Consider the following 21,390-nt stretch of genomic DNA (forward strand, 5'->3'; position numbering starts at 1 on the left):
ATGCTAGGTGTTTCTATTTTTCATCCAAATCCTAGATAAAGATTGTTTTACATGCCTTAATTAATCCTGATGGTTAGATATTATCTTTACCAACTCACTGAATACCTTCCAAATTCATTTAGAAATCTTTAAATCTAAAATAATAGGATAATGCTAAAATAAGTGATACCATTTCTATACCATAATTTATGTGTCTGATTAAATAGAATGGCTCAATTTCCTAGACCCACACAATGATTTTCCTTCCCCTGATGTGGTTCATTTGTGAAGTACAAGTTTTAGGTCTTTTTAAATGAGGTAAATTATTTGTCATGGGGATTTGCTTCTAGCCTCTAGGAAACGACATAAAAAAGATGATGATAAAGCTTGGGAATATGAAGAGCGTGACAGAAGAAGCTCTGGGGATCATAGGAGAAGTGGCCACTCTCATGAAGGAAGAAGGAGTTCGGGTGGTGGTCGTTACCGAAACCGAAGCCCATCAGATTCTGACATGGAAGATTATTCTCCTCCTCCCAGCCTTAGTGAGGGTAATTCATCAGTGTCAACGGATTTCTTACATAAGCTGCCTTAAATTTAGGTCTTTAACTTTGAAGAATATTTGATACCTTTTTATGAGTTAATTAACAACTCCTAATTGTTAAGACAGAAGTATATATTTAGTTTGGAATGGTAGTGGTTATTGTTTAAGAATTTAAAGTTCTGGAGGAAACTAGAAGCAAAAATAGAAATATTTTAAATTGTCATTCTTGTATTTCAATATTTCTTTGTTTATTTTAGTTGCTAGAAAAATGAAGAAAAAAGAAAAACAGAAGAAGAGGAAAGCTTATGAGCCAAAACTAACACCTGAAGGTAACTTTTTAGTTTGTCTTTATTCATAGTCTTCAACTTCAGTTTTCTACATGTAATGTGATAAGCTCTTATTTTTTCTTTCTTATAGAAATGATGGATTCTTCAACTTTTAAAAGATTCACAGCCTCAATAGAAAATATTTTGGATAATTTAGAAGATATGGATTTTACTGCATTTGGTAAAATCATTTTAAGATATATTTATTTACCTCTAAATATAGTGTCCGCTTTAAATATATTTATTTACCTATGTGTCTATGTTTCTGCCAGTTCTCTAGTGCATATAGAGGCATTGTCTGTGCTCTGAAGAAACGTAAAATCTAGTTGTAGAGTCAAGTGTAGTCTATGTTTTTTTGTTTTCTTTTCTTTTGTTTTAAAGATTATTTATTTATTTATTTATTTGAGAGAAAGAGAGACAGACTCCCCACTGAGCAGGGAGCCTAATGTGGGACTCGATCCCAGAACCCTGGGATTATGACCTCAACCAAAGGCAAGCGCTTAATTGACTGAGCCACCCAGGCTCCCCTCAAGTGTAGTCTGTTTTATCAAGAAATTGAAAACTTTAGTGTAATAAGTATTACTGAATACTGTTTTTGGAATCCTGAGAATGCAGCTACCAAAGTAGGTGATAATAATTTATTTTATTAACATATAATGTATTATTTGTTTCAGGCGTATAGGTCTGTGAATCATCAGTCTTAGACAATTCACAGCACTCACCATAGCACATACCCTCCCCAGTGTATGATAGTAATAAAAGAAACCTTTTTTTAGGTGAGACACGAGTAGATGCTAGATAACGGGAGTACTAATATGAGCAAGGATGCAGAAATAGGAACCCATTCATCTGCTCATTTATTCTTATAGCCAATATTTATTGAGTACTTATTCCTTGTCAGCAATATTTTAAGTGCTAGAGATGCAAAGATAAATACCCTAGCCACTGGCTTTAAGTAATACAGAATCTAATATGGAAAACAAAACCAATTAGAATATAGTAGGATTAATATATTCATATATTCCTTTTATAATAATATGTAAAGATCATAGCTTTAAATAAAGAAATGTAACACTGCTTACAGTATTTAGAGCTACTCAACAATTCCACCTATAGCTGGTATAAACATTAGTGCCTAATTTATACAAAAGCCATATAATACACAATGATTCTTATAAGAGTCCATCTGTTTAAAAATGTCTTAAAAGGTATATTACCCTTTATATTATATTAACCTTTATTTTAAAAGTATTTGTTTTGGGAAAGTTACTTGCCTAAGTATCATTAATGCATGTCTCCATTATTTGGGATACCAGTTGTGTGCTGAGAAACCGTCTTCCATGTCATCTAAGGTCCCAACCGGAAGACAGATGGCAGTCTCAAATAGGATAATTTGAGGAGGACTTACTTACAAAGAGACCAGTTACAGAGTTGGGGACAGAATAGTACCAGAATCTAGGTTTAACAGCCATGGAATTATTACCATCCCTACTCCAAAAGGAACAAGGGTAAATATGTTACCAGAACTCAATTCTGTAGGGAAAATAATGTCATAGACTTCCTTGGAAAAAAAAAAGCAGTAACCTTTTGGTTAGAGAACATGGGCAGCCTGAGACCTTACAAGGAAGGAGTCAGAGGTATAAATACCCTGACCTCACTCTCCTCTTTGATCTTCTGACAGGGCACCCCACTAGCTGAACCCAAACAGAAGCTAGAGGGGATAGGAGACTGTTGATGTAGTCCATACAGGTCAGCCTTCTAGGGCAGAGAGCTTGGCTGAGAAGGGTCAATAGTATATCTAAAGTAGTGAAGATAAGAGATCTAACTCCTCCTTCCATCTTCATCAAACTCCCATTTTAATACCTGTCCTTTCATTCAGGGTTTCCTTGAGGTTTACATTTGGTTGTTATTTGTTTAGTTTGTTTGTATTTGTTTGTGTGTCCCTAGATTTTATTAAAAAATTAAGCTTACTATTTTAAGCTATTTATTGTACCTAAACTATTTGGTTTGGTTTTTCAGGTGATGATGATGAAATTCCTCAGGAACTTCTTTTAGGAAAACATCAGCTTAATGAACTCGGCAGTGAATCTGCTAAAATTAAAGCAATGGGTATAATGGATAAGGTATCTCACTAAAGAAAAATTTTTATATTTACTATGTACGGTCTAATGTTTGAAATTAAAGTTTTCAAGGTAAATTACAAAGATTGCATAAATAATAATGAAAACAATTTATGGTTGCCTTCTGAGAGTCTAAATAATTTTTTTTTTTTTTTAAAACAACTCAAGTATTCTGTAAATTATTCTAAAGAAAATCATATCCCATTGAAAGTAGCATGGGCCTGGATTTTTTTTTCACTGTTTTTATTTTTCATTGTCTCAGGTATTTATATTATTTAAATGTAGAAATACACTAAAAAATTTTTTTGGCATTTGCTTTAGTCATTGAGAGTGGTGAAAGTAAAGCTACAGTCTCAACACATTAATTGTAATAAATACATAGCCTCATTACTGTAGGCTTTATAGTAATTTTTGTGAGTTGACTTTCTTGTGAGCTCTCTGTTGCTGAATAGTCTCATTCTATTCTAAAGGAATAGCAGAGTATTTTTTCATTGATAATGACTTCTAACAATGGTGACAGCATCAAGGGATGGCTTCCTATAATCTTTATGAGCCACCATTTACTCCCTAAACTACTGTGTGATTGCTGTGCAAATACAGTTTCAAGATGAATCCTCCCTCCTCTTCTAAGCAGGGCAGGCTCCCTGTTGTTTAGAATTATCTACTCTAAGTCTCCTAATTTCCTATTCTATAATATGGAGGTAGTGTGTTGTTCTTCAAGAATAAGTAGAATAATGAATCTAAGATTATTTACCTACAGTTTATTCTAAACATTTCTAAACTTACTTCATTTATTCAATTTTATAATTTTAAAGTAGACTAGAAAATATTTTGATCTTTTTACCAAGTTAAAACATATTTTTTGTTTATATACTGCCTGTATTCTAAGTAATAAAGTGCTGTGAATTTTTATTTTTTATTGAGATATAATTGACATTATATTAATTTCATGTTTTATCACATAACCAGTCAATATTTGTATATACAGCAAAATGATCACAACAGTAAATCTAGTTAACATCCATTATCACACATGGTTATCATTTTTTTTTCTGTGATGAGAACTTCTAAATTCTACTCTCTTAGGAACTTTCAGATATGCAGGATAGTTTTAACTATAGTCACCATGCTATACATTACATCCTGAGGATTTATTTAACTTATAACAGGAAATTTGTACCTTTTGACCATCTTCACCTACCTTAGCCCTTATCTCCAACCCCTGTGGCAACCACCCATCTGTTCTCTGTGTCTGTGTGTTTGGTTGGTTGTTTTTTTGGTAGTGGTTTTAGACTCCACATCTAAGTGAGGTTATCTGGCATTTGTCTTTGTCTGACTTATTACACTTAGCATAATGCCCTCAAGGACATGTTGTCATGTTGTCACAAATGGTAAGATTTCCTTTTTATGGCAAGATATTTCATTGACATTGTGTGTATGTGTGTAGATATATATATATATATCTACACACACACATTGTACTTTCTTTGTCCATTCATCCATCAGTGGATACTTTGGATGCTTTCATGTCTTGGCTATTGGAAATAATCATGCAGTGAACATGGAGATGCATATATCTTTTTAAGTTAGTGTTTTCTTTTCCTTCAAATATATTCCCAGAAGTGGAATTGATAGCTCTTATGGTGGTTCTATTTTTAGTTTTTTGAGGACCCTCCATACTATTTTCCATAGTGGGTGTACCATTTTACATTCTCACCAACAGTGCACAAAGGTTTCCATGAATTTGATTTTTAAAGCCAGTTGTATCACATTGTTAACCAGTAATTAATGTGCTGTTAGTTCACAGTGGTATGCAGTGAGGGATATATTGACCTTTTTTTATGTAGGAAAATGGCATCAATTTTCTGAAGTGACACTGCCAGTCCTAGCTTTTATTTCATAAATTCCATAATTGCATATAGCTAAAATGATTTCATTTTCACCAGGTGAATTTGCTGAGTATTTTCAAAATATGGAAAGTTTAGCAAAAGCCTGAGTGTTTTAATCTGCTATGAAATTATCTAAAGTAGCATTTGGCAGAACATGTTTCTGTACTCTGGCAAAATGATCAAAATGTACTTAATGTCAGTTACTCTATTGATCCTTCCATTTGACTCTTCTGGATGATTTGGTTGAGAGTCCTAGTTGCATGCTAGGAGTCTGAAAGGAGACCTGTTCAATCAGAAGAATATGAATAACAGTTGCCTTCTAACAGAACCTTTAAATCGGCTACTAATTTTTAGATAGAGAAAGCGACCTTTCTAAGAATTGAAATAGTAGATAATTTTTAAAATAAGAAAGATTTCTTCTGGGAAAAAAAAGTGTTACTTTACACTTGTAACTTTTATCATTTACAGTTTTATGCTTTATTTATAATACCACCTTGAATTTTAAGACACCTGCTGAATAACACTGTAGTGTGGAAACCATGTTATAATTAAATCAACAGATGAAAACTTAGAGAGAGAGAGAGAGAGTGTGTGTGTGTGTGTGTGTGTCTGTGTGTCTGTGTGTGTGTGTTCATGTGTGTGTTCAGTATCACTGCCACAAGTACAGGCAGCCAGGCATCAGAACAGACTAAATCTTGACTAGCTCTATGGTAAGAATTTAGTTAGTAGTGTGCATATTTGTCCATTCTGTGTTTACTTTTCTGTCTTTCAGAAACAAGTGATTAATTCTACATAATTCAGATTTAAGTAGAGTCTGGGAAAATTTTCTTTTCCCACTTTTTAAGCAGGTGGTAATTTTGTATGTTCCATAGCGCAAAGGTGATAATTGTACAATATGTTTCTTGACTAATTTATCACTTTTACCAATGACTGATTTAAAAAAATAATATATATATGTATATATGTATATATATGTTGCTGTTTTAGCTTTCTACTGACAAAACTGTGAAAGTCCTAAATATCTTGGAGAAGAATATTCAAGATGGGTCAAAGCTTTCCACTTTGTTAAATCATGTAAGTACAAGATCTGTATTGTTAATTTTACCTTTACTATAGTTAAGATACAAGTCTTTTTCAAAAGAACTCTGATTTACAGAGGAAATCTCAAATTTCATTTATTTGAGCTTTTTACATTCATTAGCAATGCTACTAAATTATATTTTAAGTAAATCAAAATTATATTGTTGATTCACAGCTTTGACATAAACAGACAACAGATGTAAATTCATTTCACTTTACAGGACTGTTCTTTAATTTTACATTATGCTCTTCCTTGTGTATGATTGTATTTAAAATATTTTTTCACTTATGAAATGATAGTAATTCTTTTTCTTGACCTTCCTGGAGAATTAAATAGAAACCTTATACTGCTTTCCTAATGTATCCTAAAACAGTAATCCTTCCATACCTTTTTTTTTTTTAAGGTTTTATTTATTTATTTATTTATTTATTTATTTATTTGTGAGAGAGAGTGAGCACACATGAATGGAATGGAGGGGCAGAGAGAGAGGGAGACGCAGACTCCCTGCCGAGTAGTGAGCCTACCTTGGGGCTTGATCCCGGGATGCTAAGATCATGACCTGAGCAGAAGGCAGATGCTTAACCAGTTGAGCCACCCAGGCACCCTTGTACCATTTTTATACCTAGTTCAAATTGTCATTGAAAGGATTAAATAAATTAATTCATGGAAAGTGCTTAACAATGTCTCTACATATTAAGTTCTCAATAGGGGCGCCTGGGTGGCTCAGTGGGTTAAGCCGCTGCCTTCGGCTCAGGTCATGATCCCAGGTCCTGGGTTCGAGCCCCACATCGGGCTTTCTGCTCAGCAGGGAGCCTGCTTCCTCCTCTCTCTCTGCCTGCCTCTCTGCTTACTTGTGATTTCTCTCTGTCAAATAAATAAATAAAATCTTAAAAAAAAAAGAAAAAAAGTTCTCAATAAACACTAACAGCAACAGTTAATGTATTTGAGTATCTTTATATCAAACAGCAACATAATGTAATAGTTTATAAACTGATAAAAGTAAATTGCCTGGAATCTACCTCCTTAGAATTGTGGCAGACTTTCAAAATCACATGTATATTCAAATTGATCTTGATAGTTCTACCATTATTGAATTCAAACATTAATATGTATAGGCATTTAATATGAGTTAAGAATTTGGGAAAGTATTAAGTTACTGAATTTTCCTTATTGCATAAAATTTCCAAAACACAAACTCAAAAAGGTCCATATTCTCATCTAGCAATAACCACTATTAACACTTTTGATATATGTGTCTCCATTATCATATTTGCATATATATATTTAGTGTATCCACTGGATCTTATGAGAGAAATGTTCTTGAGTTTGCCCAAGCCACAGGATTGCTAAGTGATCTACGTGGAATAAGAAATGTAGAAAAATAAACTCAGATGGTATTTCTGTGGTTTCTTAAATATGTCTATATTTTTCCAATGCCCTTTTTAAATTAGTTCTTGAATCGGAAACAAAGGGCTTAAAGAAACCCATAGTGGCAATCTACCACATCCTTAGTCTACAAATTTTATTTGAAAGACTTGACAAGAAATTGTAATAGATCTCAAGAATCTAGAGTTCTGGAGAGCTGGCTGACTCAGCCTTAATGAAATTATTCTAAATCCTGAAGGCATAACATTATTTAATGTTTTTTTTCATTCAATGACTCTTTCATACAGCAATTTTAATATTAAAGAAAAGCTACTTTATTTTTTTGAATAGGTATGCAAGCAGTAAAATGGAAGAAAGCTTAGAGAGTTAGGAAAAAAGTAATTGAGTTCATAGGCATTAGTGCCCTTCTCTGCTTTACATATATTGTGCTTTTATTTGCTTCATTTCCCAGTGTATATGCTTTGCATAGCATGCATTTGAAAGTACTCCTAGAGTATAAAGTTACTATTTCCTGGGGTCCCTGGGTGGCTCAGTGGGTTAAGCCTTTGCCTTGGGCTCAGGTCATGATTTCAGGGTCCTGGGATCAAGCCCCGCATCAGGCTCTCTGCTCAGCGGGGAGCCTGCTTCTCCCTCCCTCTCTCTCTCTCTCTTTCTCTCTCTCTGCCTACTTGTGATCTCCGTCACGTAAATAAATGGAATCTTTAAAAAAAAAAAAACAAAGTTACTATTTCCTATGTAAACATGTGAGAGAAGGATTTTCATTCTCAAAAAATTAAAAGCACGCCTTCCGGGTGCCTGGGTTGCTCAGTCAGTTAAGCATCTGCCTTCCGCTCAGGTCATGACCCCAGGGTCCTGAGATCAAGTCCCACATTGAGCTCCCTGCTCAGCAGACTTCTCCCTGTGCCCCTCCCCCTGCTCATGCTCACTTGCTCTCTCTCTCTCTCTCTCTCTCAAATAAATAAAATCTTTAAAAATAAAAATAAAAAAGTAAAAGCATTCCTTCCCATTTGTAATATAAGTTGCCAGTGTATAAATTAAGATGCAGTCTTCTGTCAGTGGTTGAATTATCCATTTTAGAAAATAAATTATGTTTTCGGTAGTCTGCATAATAACTACTTTTTAACCTCTTTCAAAAATACTGTTTCTGAAAAACTAATATGGGAATGGTTGAGTCAATAACATTTTACTACTTTTTTTTTTTAACATTTTACTACTTTTAAATGCAGCTTTATCATTCGTCATTTAAATTTTTACTTTGTTCTCAACAACAGGCAGAATTTGCAAAGTTTTGACTATAGTGTTCATACGCCAAGCATAAAATTATTTATATACAATTATAGTTGTTAGCTAGAATCTTAGGTTTGGATAAAGTACATTGAAGATACTATAATTTTGTTTGGAGTGTCATCTAGTGGTGAAATCAGGAGATAGAGTGTATTATGTTTGAAAACTTTGAAAGAAAAATCTTAAAGTAACATCAGTATTTGTACTTCATTCCTGATGTTCCTGAACATCCGTGAACAAGCATCAGAACAGCTGGCTGGCTTAGTCAGTAGAGTACATGACTGTTGATCTCAGGCTCATGAGTTCAAGCACCACATTGGGTGTAGAGCTAACTTAAAAAAAAAAAAATGTACATACTTTAAACCATTTACCATGTAAATCGAACATACCATAATTTCTTAATATTTTAACCTATAAATGCATTTATTTCCATTTCATTAACAATGTGCTGTTTTATAGAATAACGATACTGAAGACGAAGAAAGATTATGGAGAGACCTTATTATGGAGAGAGTTACAAAATCAGCAGATGCCTGTCTTACAACTATCAACATTATGACATCCCCTAACATGCCAAAAGCTGTATATATTGAGGATGTAATTGAAAGAGTTATACAATACACTAAATTTCATTTGCAGAATACACTTTATCCTCAGTATGATCCTGTTTACAGATTAGATCCTCATGGAGGTTAGTTTGCCTTTTTATATTAAAGTTTTGAGTATTATGTCAAAATTACCTATTAAATAATTTTCTTATGTTGGGTCAGAATGCAGTAACTTAAAATGGCACAAAAATTACTAGATCATATAGATGGTAATAAATACTGACTTTTGATTTGACTAGAGTATAGAACTTTTAGTTAATCCAGTACTTGTTCAGGTATAATTTCTTTAGCAAATATTTACATATAATGGAAGTAATTCTACTGGTCAGGGAAAATCCCAGATAATTTTAGCTTCTAGTTCTCTTTATCACTTCACCCTAATTTTATGCAGAATATTAGTTATTTACAAAGTGGATTGATTCAAGATGTTTAATCTTTCCCTTATTTATTACCTTTATAAATAAATGAACTGTGAAATAGTTAATGTGTGCATTTAACGAGAGGGGGACATACTTGGTTTATAAATAATCTATAGTTAATTACTTATTGTTTAATAATTGCAAGTTAATTTAAAGGGAAGTATAATCTTACTCTTCTTGCACCAATGAGAAAAAAATAGAAATAAAGATACATATTTTACAAGAATTTAGTAGCCTCTGGAACGTGCCATAGATTATCTGTTACAAGAATGATTACTTGCTATCTAAATATCCCTAGAGAATAATTTTCTGTTTCAATAAATAACCAGCTTTATTTGCCAGGTTATATTTTTATGTAGCACCCATCCTCCTCCCAAAAATGTGTTCCCTTAATTCAGAATACTGTTTTATTACTGTTTATTAAAAGTTGATAAATTACTTGTTTGAAATTTTTCTTTCATTTTAGGAGGCTTGTTAAGTTCAAAGGCAAAACGGGCTAAATGTTCTACCCATAAGCAGAGAGTAATAGTAATGCTTTATAATAAAGTTTGTGACATTGTTAGCAGCTTATCAGAATTGCTAGAGATACAGCTTCTTACAGACACAACAATTCTTCAGGTAAGTTTTTTTGTTTTTTTTTTTTTTTTTTTAAGCATTTTGTTATATTTCTAGACCAAATGATGTAAGAATAGAGAGGCTAGGTGAGTTCAGCATAACCTTGCTCACTCAGTAATGATGCCAGCATGATGTTAATTTTTTCCATTCAGAAGATATATATAAAATGAAGAAATACAAGTCCAGGGAAGTTTTAAAAAGAAACATTGAGGATAAAAGGTGAATGTATTATAAACTCTAAACTCTTAAGTTCTTTGAAAGGTAAATGATTACTTCCTTTGAAGTATGTCATAATATTTTCATCCAGAGTAGCAAAATGTGTTTTTTTTAATTGTGACATTTATTAACTCAAAATGTGGAGATCACAGGAATGGTGGCTATGAAAAGAAAGTATGTACTAATGTGCTTGAGGGTGAAAGGAGCAGAGAAAAAACCAGATCAATACTAATGATTAATGAGGGGAAAGAAAATGTCCTCTCAGTTTCTTCCAGTAAGTTTATGAATATTTTGGAATTTAGTTAAGGTAGAATGTTACTGAAATCAACTAGAGATGTATACTGATTACTTTTTATGTGTGCAGGTATCATCAATGGGAATTACACCATTTTTCGTGGAAAATGTCAGTGAACTACAATTATGTGCCATTAAATTAGTCACTGCAGTAAGTATTAAGTCATACTTTTAGTTATCCCACCAGAAAAATAATATTGATATCATTTAATTCAAATTTATAAAAATTAATGAAGATTGAAGTTTTCCATAGATTTATTTCAGCATAAGGACTATTTTTTGTGTGCCTTCTATTTTAAATTCTTCTAAATTTTTATTTTATTCAATATAGTATATTAATAGTTTCAGAGGTAGAGTTCAGTGATTCATCAGTCTTATATAATACCCAGTGCTCATTACATCACATGCCTCCTTAATGTCCATCATCACCCAGTTACACCATACCTCCACCTTCCTCCCCTCCAGCAACCTTTAGTTTGTTTCCTACAATAAAGAGTCTCTTATGGTTTGTCTCCCTCTCTGATTTTGTCTTATTTTTCCTCTCTAAATTTAAAAAAAATAGTTACTAATTCCTTAATATCTATAATTAAATCAGAATTAATTAAAATCATTTAAATTTTGTCTTTCCATCTCCAAGATAGTATAATCCTCTAACTAAAACTAGTATATGCTAATTCTACAAGAATGTTATAATTAAGGATGGAAAAGTAGTGTAAATTAAGTTTATTGTCATTGAAGATGTTGAAAACATTTTCATTGTAAATGCAGATAATATTTTTTAATCATGTGATACAATATTTTTGTTTACAAATAATTTTAATAAACTAAATTTGAGATCTTATAATTACTAAACAGGTATTCTCAAGATATGAAAAACATAGGCAATTAATTTTGGAAGAAATTTTTACTTCACTTGCAAGATTACCAACCAGCAAGAGGAGTTTGAGGAACTTCAGGTAACTAATTATAGCAAAGGCTAATAAAGTACAATGAAGAATTACATTATATTGTAGTCCTTATAAATTTATTCCTAATCATCTGTGATTTTTATTTTAGTGATCAAATAAAAGAGAGGCAATTCAGTCAGAGCAGCATGAAGAATAGCTTAGATATGTGAAAAAGCAGTGCATATTTGGGGGACTTAAAGAAGTTCATTGATTCCCATGTGTAAAGATCTATGACAGGGTTTTTCAGTCATGATGCTATTGACATTTTGGGCAGTTAATACTTTGTTGTGAAAGGCTGTTCTGTACATGGTAAGATGCTTAGCAGCATCCCTGACCTATAACTTCTAGATGATAGGAGAACCACCCACCCACCCCCTTCAGTTGTGACAACCAGAATTTTCTCCAGACACTGGCAGATATCCCCTGAGGGGCAAAATCATCCCTGATTAAGCCATGGTAGGAAATACAGCTTGAAAAAGTCAAAGGCAGTTCAAGTGTTTTATAAGCCATACTAAGGAACTTGGACTTAATCCTTTATACAGTAGGAAGTCATTAAATAGTATTTTTAAAAGCTGGAAGATTACTCTGGCAGCAATATGGAGAATAGACATGGAGATTAAATGTTCTTAAGTCATTAAGCACAGGGTAACTAAGAAATGTTATCCACTGCTATAGTCAGCAGTGGATTATTGTCTTTGTTGTCATAGGGAATCATCATCATTATCATAACTATTATAATTTCCTGAGTGATTGAGTGTGTTGACCTGGCACATAGAACCCTATATGCCAGGTATTTAGATTGTTTTGAAGGCTGTCTTATGTAAAATAGTTGTTCTGACCTTAATTTTTGGGACTAATAGTATATAGTCTATTAAACCTGAAGAAAAGCTATGAGCATATACGAGAATTCTTACACCTTTATAGTATCTTTAGACTTAAATATTTAAATTTGTTTTTTTATGTTCTGGGCCACTGCCCGCACACCCTAGCACAAACAATCAAGAGCTGACTGTGTAGCAGATTTTAAGAAGAAAATAAGTACCAGAATGTATGGGCATTTGGAAATCTTGAAGACTTTTCTCATTTTAAAAATCATTTTGAGAAGTATTTGATATTTTTCATGTATAAATCTTTGCAGTGCATAGAGAGTATAGAAATTTGTGTTAAATGTGTGTTAAATATTGCATTTTCCTTTGACTATTTTAATTAAATATGTATAGATATTGAATTGGTACTTTTCCTAATTTAATAAAAATAATTAGACTTAAAGACAGTATTACAAGCACTAAAAATAATGTCTAGACATATTAGTAAAGCATCCTGAAATTTTCGGATGTTAGATGACATGAAGAGTGAAATTCTCTTCATTCTTTGTGTGATTTAAATATTTTCTTCTCCATTAAAGGTTAAATAGTAGTGATATGGATGGAGAGCCTATGTATATTCAGATGGTTACAGCCCTGGTTTTACAACTAATTCAGTGTGTGGTACACTTACCATCATCAGAGAAGGACTCTAATTCAGAAGAGGACTCAAATAAAAAAGTAAGGAATCTTTTATAACTTTGTACTTTTATAGGAAGAAGCACCTGAATTCTCTGCCATTCTTATAAACCTGAAGTTCTTAATTAGAGCTTTATGGCTGGTCTTTAGGATCCTTGTAGAGCACTAGACTACTTTTTAAGAAACATGAGTTCTGGTACTGACTACTTTGTCTGCCGGTCACGAGACATATGGATCTTTTAACCCGAGTTTGTTTCTTCAGGTATAAAATGAGAATGATAATAGCTAACAGGCTTTTCATTCCAACCACTAAGTCTGAAGTTAGATAAGTCATTGTGCAAGCGAATATTATTATATATAATATCTGTACTGCTACATAATATATAATTGTAATATAATTAATGTAATTCTCATGCAGAAGATGAATTTATACCTCATCGTTGAGTAACTGTAGCTGAGATTTGCTTTTGGTTTTGTAGCTTTTACCCATCAAAGCTTACAGTTTTTCCAGGTTCTTATAGTACTGTAAAAGCTTAAAAAGAAACAGGGATGATTTTGTTTCTTTTGTTATTTTCAGAATTTTGGAAGTAAATAAGGAAATTAAGGAAGTAAATAAGTGAAAAATGCCTATCAAAAAAGTTGAGGTCGCTCTTCCAATCTGGTTGTTTTCTTTCCAATCTTTCTTTCCTTGTCTTTGGTGACAGGTATCACGAGAATATTTATATCCCCCCATTTATTTATTTGTTTAGTTCTCTGCATATAATTTTTTAATCTTACATAAATGATATAGTGACATCATAGCTGTTTTTTTCAGTCAACATTGTTTTTAATACATAATAACTAATAACAAATTCTCGTGACTTGGGTTAAACATATACAGCTGTATCACAATTTAAGAGTTTCTCTAGGTATACTTAGAAATAGAATATTAAATCATAGTGTACATGTATTTTTTTGCAAGTATTTTCAACTTTACTAGAACTTGTCAGTTTACTCAGAAAAGTAGTACTCTAGCTTAGTTTGTTTAGATTTTTGCCTAGTCTAGTCAGTCTGCAATGATACCATGTAATTTTGCATTTTCCTGGTAACTAGTGAGCTTTTTCATGTATTTTTCACCTTTGGGTTTCCAAAACTTTGAATTGCCTGTATATCTTAATCTTGAAATTTCCCATGAAGGAATTGAGTTTTGCTTTGTATTGTATTGCAGCATTTCCTAAACTTTGAACTTTAAATGCCTTTTTCTAAATTCTTTTTGTATTTTCAATCAATTTCTTCTTCTGACCTAGATCAGTAAGAAATTAGTGATACTGCATATGCTTACCACATTTGTTACTCTTTTATATTTTAATAAACTAAAATGAACTGTATTTAGTTTTTATAAAGTATTGAAACGTGTTTACCAATTGTAGCTTCTGTCTGTATATATAAAAGAATAGTTTAAGCTTCTTTTTTTAGAGAGGAAAGAGGGGAAGAGGCAGTGGGAGGGAGAAAGAGAAACTTAAACAGGCTTCATGTCCATAGAAGGGCTCAGTCTCATAACCCCGAGATCATGATTTGAGTTGAATTCAAGAGTTGATGCTTAACCATCTGAGCCACCCAGATCCCCATAAGCTTCTTACTGTTTAAATGTATTGCCCCTATACAGTAATAACATGACAGTAGCAACTGAACAAACTTATGTTTTGATTATTTCTTGTATTCATGTAAATTCATTTTTCTCAATCTAGGTTGACCAAGATGTTGTCATTACCAACTCTTACGAAACAGCCATGAGAACAGCCCAAAACTTCCTTTCCATCTTCCTTAAAAAGTGAGCAAAACTAACATAATCTGGTTTTTATTTCCCCAGCATAGAAAATAAGTTTATTTATTTTAGGTAAATGGTTAATCCAATTTCCTGCCATAACCTGAACCTTGAATATGTCACTGTGGTCCTTGGTCTCCTGATCTTTAAAATGAGGCATTTGAAATATTAAAACCTTTTTGGGAACTTACGTTAAAGTACTGGGTTGAAATTCTGTAGTTTTTCTTCAGTAAATTTTGGGGAATTCTAATTGAATAGGAAAATTTGTAGAGAGAAGTTTAGTAGGCCTTCATAAGAATTTGTGGTAATTTCAGAGAAAGGGGTTTTTTTAAATGTGGTGTACTTGCTGGAAAGTAATGTTTATCTGAGGCAATAAATGAATTCGCTAGCAGGGGGAAGAGTGAAATTCGAGAAATAGATTCATTTTATGCCATGTTATATTTAATGTACTCTCATACCTTGTTATTACATAGGGGGAAAAGAAAACTTAGTTAACAAAATTGCAGTCATATTGGTGGACATGTCACCTAAATTCACAGCCTTTTCACTATTTTCAAACAGATGTGGTAGTAAGCAAGGTGAAGAAGATTACAGACCACTATTTGAAAATTTTGTTCAAGACCTTCTTTCAACAGTCAATAAGCCTGAATGGCCAGCTGCTGAACTACTCCTTAGTTTGTTAGGGAGATTGTTGGTAAGAGTATAGCATTTAAAGATTATTAGATTACTAGAAGACAACATAATGAGGATGTACTCTGATTCACAGATGATCAATTCTTTAAAAATGTGTAAGGAAATATGACCATTGCATCTTTATTTTTGCATGTGCATAACTGTACACAGTATTGTCAGTACTTTGTAGGAAACTTTGAAATCTTGTGATTTTGGTGCCTTCATTTCATTACATGAGATAGCAGTGCTTTTAAAACTTTTTTCTTCAGTTTGGAAGTGCTATATTGTTAGTTAAAAGCACCTCAACACTGAGTCATAAGTTATTGCGGTAAACTCATTTCAAAGCATGAAACTGATTAATATGAACACTTTGTCATCATTAAGAGTATTTCTAAAAATATGACACTTCTAGTTCTCATGTAATATAATAGGAAAATGCAAAGAAATATTACGATGTCTCTTTTTATTTTTAATGTATATTTAAACTTGTGCAATGCAAATTGTTACAAAGTTTTGGGGACCTTACATTCTGTGAACCAGAAAATGTATTAATACTATTCTGAAACCAAGATAACGTTTCATAGGCATTAGAATTCCAGCATAAGAAATTCTTACTCAGTAATACCCCATTTTTCACAAGTAAGCAGTTGAGCCTGCATTTAGAGAAAATAACTATGTTCTTAGGGAGGATTAGTCTATACTTTTTTTTTTTTAAGATTTTATTTATTTATTTGTCAGAGTGAGCACAGGCAGACAGAGTGGCAGGCAGAGGCAGATAGAGAAGCAGGCTCCCGCTGAGCAAGGAGCCCGATGTGGGACTCGATCCCAGGACGCTGGGACCATGACCTGAGCCAAAGGCAGCGGCTTAACCAACTGAGCCACCCAGGCGTCCCAGTCTATACTTTTTTTAATGAAAATGTTCAGATTCCAGAAACTCTCAGAAGGCAGTCACTTATGAAACAATATCACAAGAAAAAAAGTTTACATTTCAGATAATACAACATAGATTTGGAATTTTTGTGATAAATTGCTATTAAAAATTTATAAACTGATTAAATAAAAATTATTTTTATGTTTAGGTCCATCAATTCAGTAACAAGTCAACAGAGATGGCTTTAAGAGTGGCGTCTCTTGATTACCTTGGAACTGTTGCTGCACGATTAAGGAAAGATGCTGTTACAAGCAAAATGGATCAGGGGTCTATAGAACGAATTTTAAAACAGGTATTGAGATAAAAGATTAAAATTATGGAGATAAATATTAGTTAAGTACTTCTTTAGGTATTCTTATATTAGTGTTATATTGCATTTTATAGATTCAAAGTAAGAGCTAACATTTATTTTGTTTCTGCAAACTGCTCCTATGAATGTATGATGCTGTTTTCTGTTTTTGTTTTACTAAGTTTTATTTAAATCTTTAGTTTACTAAGATGATTTAACATTCCCAATCAAGTCATTTTATACTTTGAATTTTGATCATTTTTTTATATTGGGGAAAGGTAAGGAGGACTTCCTTTCATTTTATTAGATAGTTACAGCATGTCTGGCAGAAAAAGTGTTTTATTGCTTCACTTTTTTTAAGTATTGGTGAGGTGGTAGTAATGCTAAAAGTTACTTAAGAAGATGGTAGGTAAATGACCTCTAATCCTACCATATACAGCTTTTTTTCATTTTCTTTCTATCTTTTTTTTTAACATTCATAGCCATATTTATTCTGACCATTAGAAATGCCTCTTATATTTTTTAGTATACTTTGTATTTTGAAATTATTTATATTCATAATATAATAATTTATATATTAAACTTACAAAAAGTTAGAGGAATAGTACAAAGAGTTCCCACAAACCTTTCGCCCAAATTCCTTACTGTTGATAATTTATAACGTTTGCTTTATCTTTGCGCAACATTTACGTGCATGCATAATATACATGCATGCCTATCTATGTGTTCATTTTTTTTTTTTTTTCCTGAACTATATGAGCAAGCTTAATGCCTTCATTACCCTTGAATTTCAAAGTATGATTCCCTGGACAAGAAGCACTAATATTAACATCACCTAGGATCTTGCTAGAAACGCACATTTTCAGGACTCTCCTGCTGAATTGGAAATTCCTGTGGGTGGAGCCCAGCATTGTTTTTTGATAGACCCTCCAGGTGATTCAAATGAATGCTAAAGTTTGAGAACTGTGCTTAGTGTATATTTTCTATGAATAAGAACTCTTGCTTAAATATCCCAGTACACTTCTCAAAAGCAGAAAATTACCAATAATACGATACTCCCATCTGATATAATGTTGCCATTCCTATTCTATTTCATAGGTTTTAATTTGTTGCTATCATTATTTTAATTCTCAGATTGTCCTAGATATAACCAGTAAGAGCCCGTTGTAGCTGGCTTTTGTATCTATTTGATACATTCCCATCTTTCTTTGAGAACTTTGTGGCACAAGATGTTTCAGGATCCTCCATCCTCTTTTACTTTCCTTGCCTCAGCCCTGGAATCTGCCATTTCACCAATTGCCACTGGATCTTTTTATTTGAGAATGGTCATTTAGAAACCAAGATCTAGGTGCCAAGTTTCAGTATTTCTTAGAGTAGACCTAGGACTTCTTTGTTATACATGACCGTGTAGGTTGTACACAGTAAAACTTGAGGGGAGGGGTCATTTGTAAATATTTTTTTGGTTCTTGACATACCTCTACCTTGCTTTTGGACATTTACAGTGTCCTAATTTACAGTGCTATGATGAATTTCTCTATGTATCCATTTCACCACACTCTTACAACATGGTTTATTCTGATCTTTGTTTTTCTACTTAGAGATACTCTAAATTATATTGGCATTTTGTGTGGTAAAGCTAGAATATAAGCTGTAGGCATGAATGTCAGCTCACAGTTTCTGGCTGTGTATGTTCTTGACAAGACCTAAAGATTCAGTATCTTTCTGTTCCTAGATGAAGTGAATACCCCACCTACTATATATTTAATATCCTACATGAAATAAAGTACTGTTTTGTATTATAAATAGAATAAAAGTATTTCTCTTCCAGAATGTTTTTAAATATCCCAAAGACACCTATAACACATGGTAAGACAGATAATAACATTTTCCATTTTTAAAGATTTTATTTATTGTCTCATAGAGAGGGAGAGTACACAAGCAAGGGGAACAACAGGCAGAGGGAGAAGCAGACTTCCTGTTGAGCAAGGAGCCCCTTGTGGAACTCAATTCGAGGACCTTGGGATCATGACCTGAGCTGAAGGCAGATGCTTAAACAACTGAGCCAACCAGGCATCCCAGCAGTTTCCATTTTTAGATTAAAAGTTTGGAATTGCCTCTTTTTTTCCATACAGAAAACCAGTGCTAGGACCTTCCTATCTCAGAATACTTAACACACTATTCTGATAATTTTTATGCCTACTACCTGCACCTCCTTCAAATAAAGATGACATATAGTTCATAAAAATAAAGGCCAGCCTGTTATCAATTAATAATATGTTTTTCATATTTGTGTCTACAACTAGATAAATTATTAAAGTATACTAGTAATATCTCTTTTGTTCTTACTTGGTTTATTCTGTAGGTTTCAGGAGGAGAAGATGAAATACAACAACTGCAGAAAGCATTGCTTGATTACTTGGATGAAAACACTGAGACTGATCCTTCACTAGTGGTAGGTATCTTTTCTCCCTTTTTTGGAAATAACACATCAAATTCAAATTGGGTTGAAAGAAAGTTGGGAAGTATCCTGAAAAGGAGAGTTATTGGGAATATGGATTTTTGAAACAAAAGGATACTTGATGATCTTAAAAAAAAAAAAAAAAAGAATGATTATAGATTGGTTTGTCTTATATGAAATTCTGGTACAGGTATTATATTACACTAAAATGGTGTGATGACATGGGAAATAGACATCTTTTCATAGTTACCTTTGAGACTGAGCTAGATCATTGCTTCTCATGGTGGACATGGCCCAGGTTGTGCTTGAGGTGATCTATTAGCATATGAAAAGAAGGTATTAGAATTCCATGTGTTTGTTTAATTTAAATATAATCCTTAATTATATTTTTATGTATATTATATATCCAAATTATTAGTATAATAGGTTCATGTATAAAATTTATAAACTCTATTAGGAAACAGTGTGCATGTATTTGGGTACTTTCTTAAATTTTTTGCTGATGGGAGATGCAGCCTAAAGAGATAACTAAGCTTTTCAGTCAACTACTGCTGGTTTTCGGTCTGCATTGAAAGAAACAGATTATAGGTGTGCCTCAGTGTTAAAATATTTTGGTAATAACTGGCTGTATATTTCTTGAAGAAGTAAGGTGGTATTTTGAAAGTAACTAGAGTTTTTACCTTTAGCCTTATATCCTGTTGTTCTAAACTTTCCCTGTTGACCTATCATCTAATTTTACTGGCCTATGAGTGATACTGTCCTTTGTTAGGTAATTGATAGTAGTCTAGATTTAATACGACTATGTTTATCAAATTATCTTTTGACATCATTAACATAAGTGCTAAAACAAAGTAAAATAGTAAGCTTTATATCATTCTATAGTCAAACCTTCCAGCTTTCTTAAAATCTCTTTTTATCTGCTGGGGGTTGCTTTAAAGTACACCTTAATATTTATTCCTGATAGTAAGCACTTTATCAATAGATTGGAAATTTTGTTACTAATTTCATTTTGAAATTTTGTTAATTTCATCAACCTCAAGTCTTAATCTATTTTCTCTTCAGTTTTCTCGCAAATTCTATATAGCCCAGTGGTTCCGTGACACAACTCTGGAAACAGAAAAAGCAATGAAATCACAAAAAGATGAAGAATCGTCTGAAGGAACACATCATGCGAAGGAAGTTGAGACAACTGGTCAAATCATGCATCGAGCTGAAAACCGGAAAAAGTTTCTAAGAAGCATTATCAAAACCACACCTTCTCAGTTCAGCACATTAAAGTAAGATCCAGAGAAAAAGCATTTTACATTTTTAGTCAGTTATGTCTCTGATATCTATTTATCTACTTTGCAAAAAACTTAAATGAAAATTTAATGACTTTTTGTTGTAGGATGAACTCTGATACTGTGGACTATGATGATGCTTGTTTGATTGTTCGATACTTGGCCTCTATGAGGCCGTTTGCCCAGAGCTTTGATATTTATTTGACACAGGTAAACTGGACCAGAATTCCTTATGCAATGATACTGCTTTTTCTGATTATGGATATTTATGGGGTAGTTTATGTCTGTTCACCGTTGGGAACAGATATTTTAAAAGATTATGAAAGTAGCATTTGTTTCTGTTTTCCATATATGTTAAAGGTCTTTTTTTTTTTTTTGCATGCTTTTTACATATTGATTGTTGTTTTACAGAGAAATGGGTATATATCTGTATGAATATACATATAGTATAGGTAGAATGATGTTATAAAAACATTCAATTACCAAGTTATTATTTAAGTGATACTAAATATCCTGAATTAGTAACTCATAGCAAGGTTTTAGTAGGGCTATGTGTCCTTGCAAATGAAGCATTGCAATAAAAAAACAGATTTAATTGAGAATGCCAGGATAAAAGAAGGACCCTAAAGTATAGAATGCCTTACTTACTGTACTAACCTTCAAGTTAGAACTTTGGATCAGTAAGATAACATCTTTTCCTCATATAAAAGTTAAAGGGATGTAAATACAATATTTATTTTCATTTCTTT

At 32.6% G+C, this 21,390-nt stretch overlaps 1 protein-coding gene across 2 annotated transcripts in view; it reads left to right on the forward strand.

Moving 5' to 3' along the window:
• NIPBL (NIPBL cohesin loading factor) overlaps positions 1-21,390 on the forward strand; it is a 203,189-nt gene that overhangs the window by 136,560 nt on the left and 45,239 nt on the right. For both annotated transcript variants that reach the window (XM_047731887.1, XM_047731888.1), the window contains exons 12-27: positions 330-527; positions 778-849; positions 938-1,027; positions 2,866-2,969; positions 5,843-5,929; positions 9,066-9,297; positions 10,100-10,251; positions 10,829-10,909; positions 11,614-11,714; positions 13,111-13,249; positions 14,935-15,017; positions 15,573-15,705; positions 16,763-16,906; positions 19,266-19,355; positions 20,424-20,638; positions 20,749-20,851. In XM_047731887.1, the coding sequence (XP_047587843.1) occupies positions 330-527; positions 778-849; positions 938-1,027; positions 2,866-2,969; positions 5,843-5,929; positions 9,066-9,297; positions 10,100-10,251; positions 10,829-10,909; positions 11,614-11,714; positions 13,111-13,249; positions 14,935-15,017; positions 15,573-15,705; positions 16,763-16,906; positions 19,266-19,355; positions 20,424-20,638; positions 20,749-20,851 (2,024 nt within the window). The remainder of the gene's footprint in view (positions 1-329; positions 528-777; positions 850-937; positions 1,028-2,865; positions 2,970-5,842; positions 5,930-9,065; positions 9,298-10,099; positions 10,252-10,828; positions 10,910-11,613; positions 11,715-13,110; positions 13,250-14,934; positions 15,018-15,572; positions 15,706-16,762; positions 16,907-19,265; positions 19,356-20,423; positions 20,639-20,748; positions 20,852-21,390) is intronic.

This window comes from Lutra lutra, chromosome 5, assembly GCF_902655055.1.
Source record: "Lutra lutra chromosome 5, mLutLut1.2, whole genome shotgun sequence".
Lineage (NCBI taxonomy): Eukaryota > Metazoa > Chordata > Mammalia > Carnivora > Mustelidae > Lutra > Lutra lutra.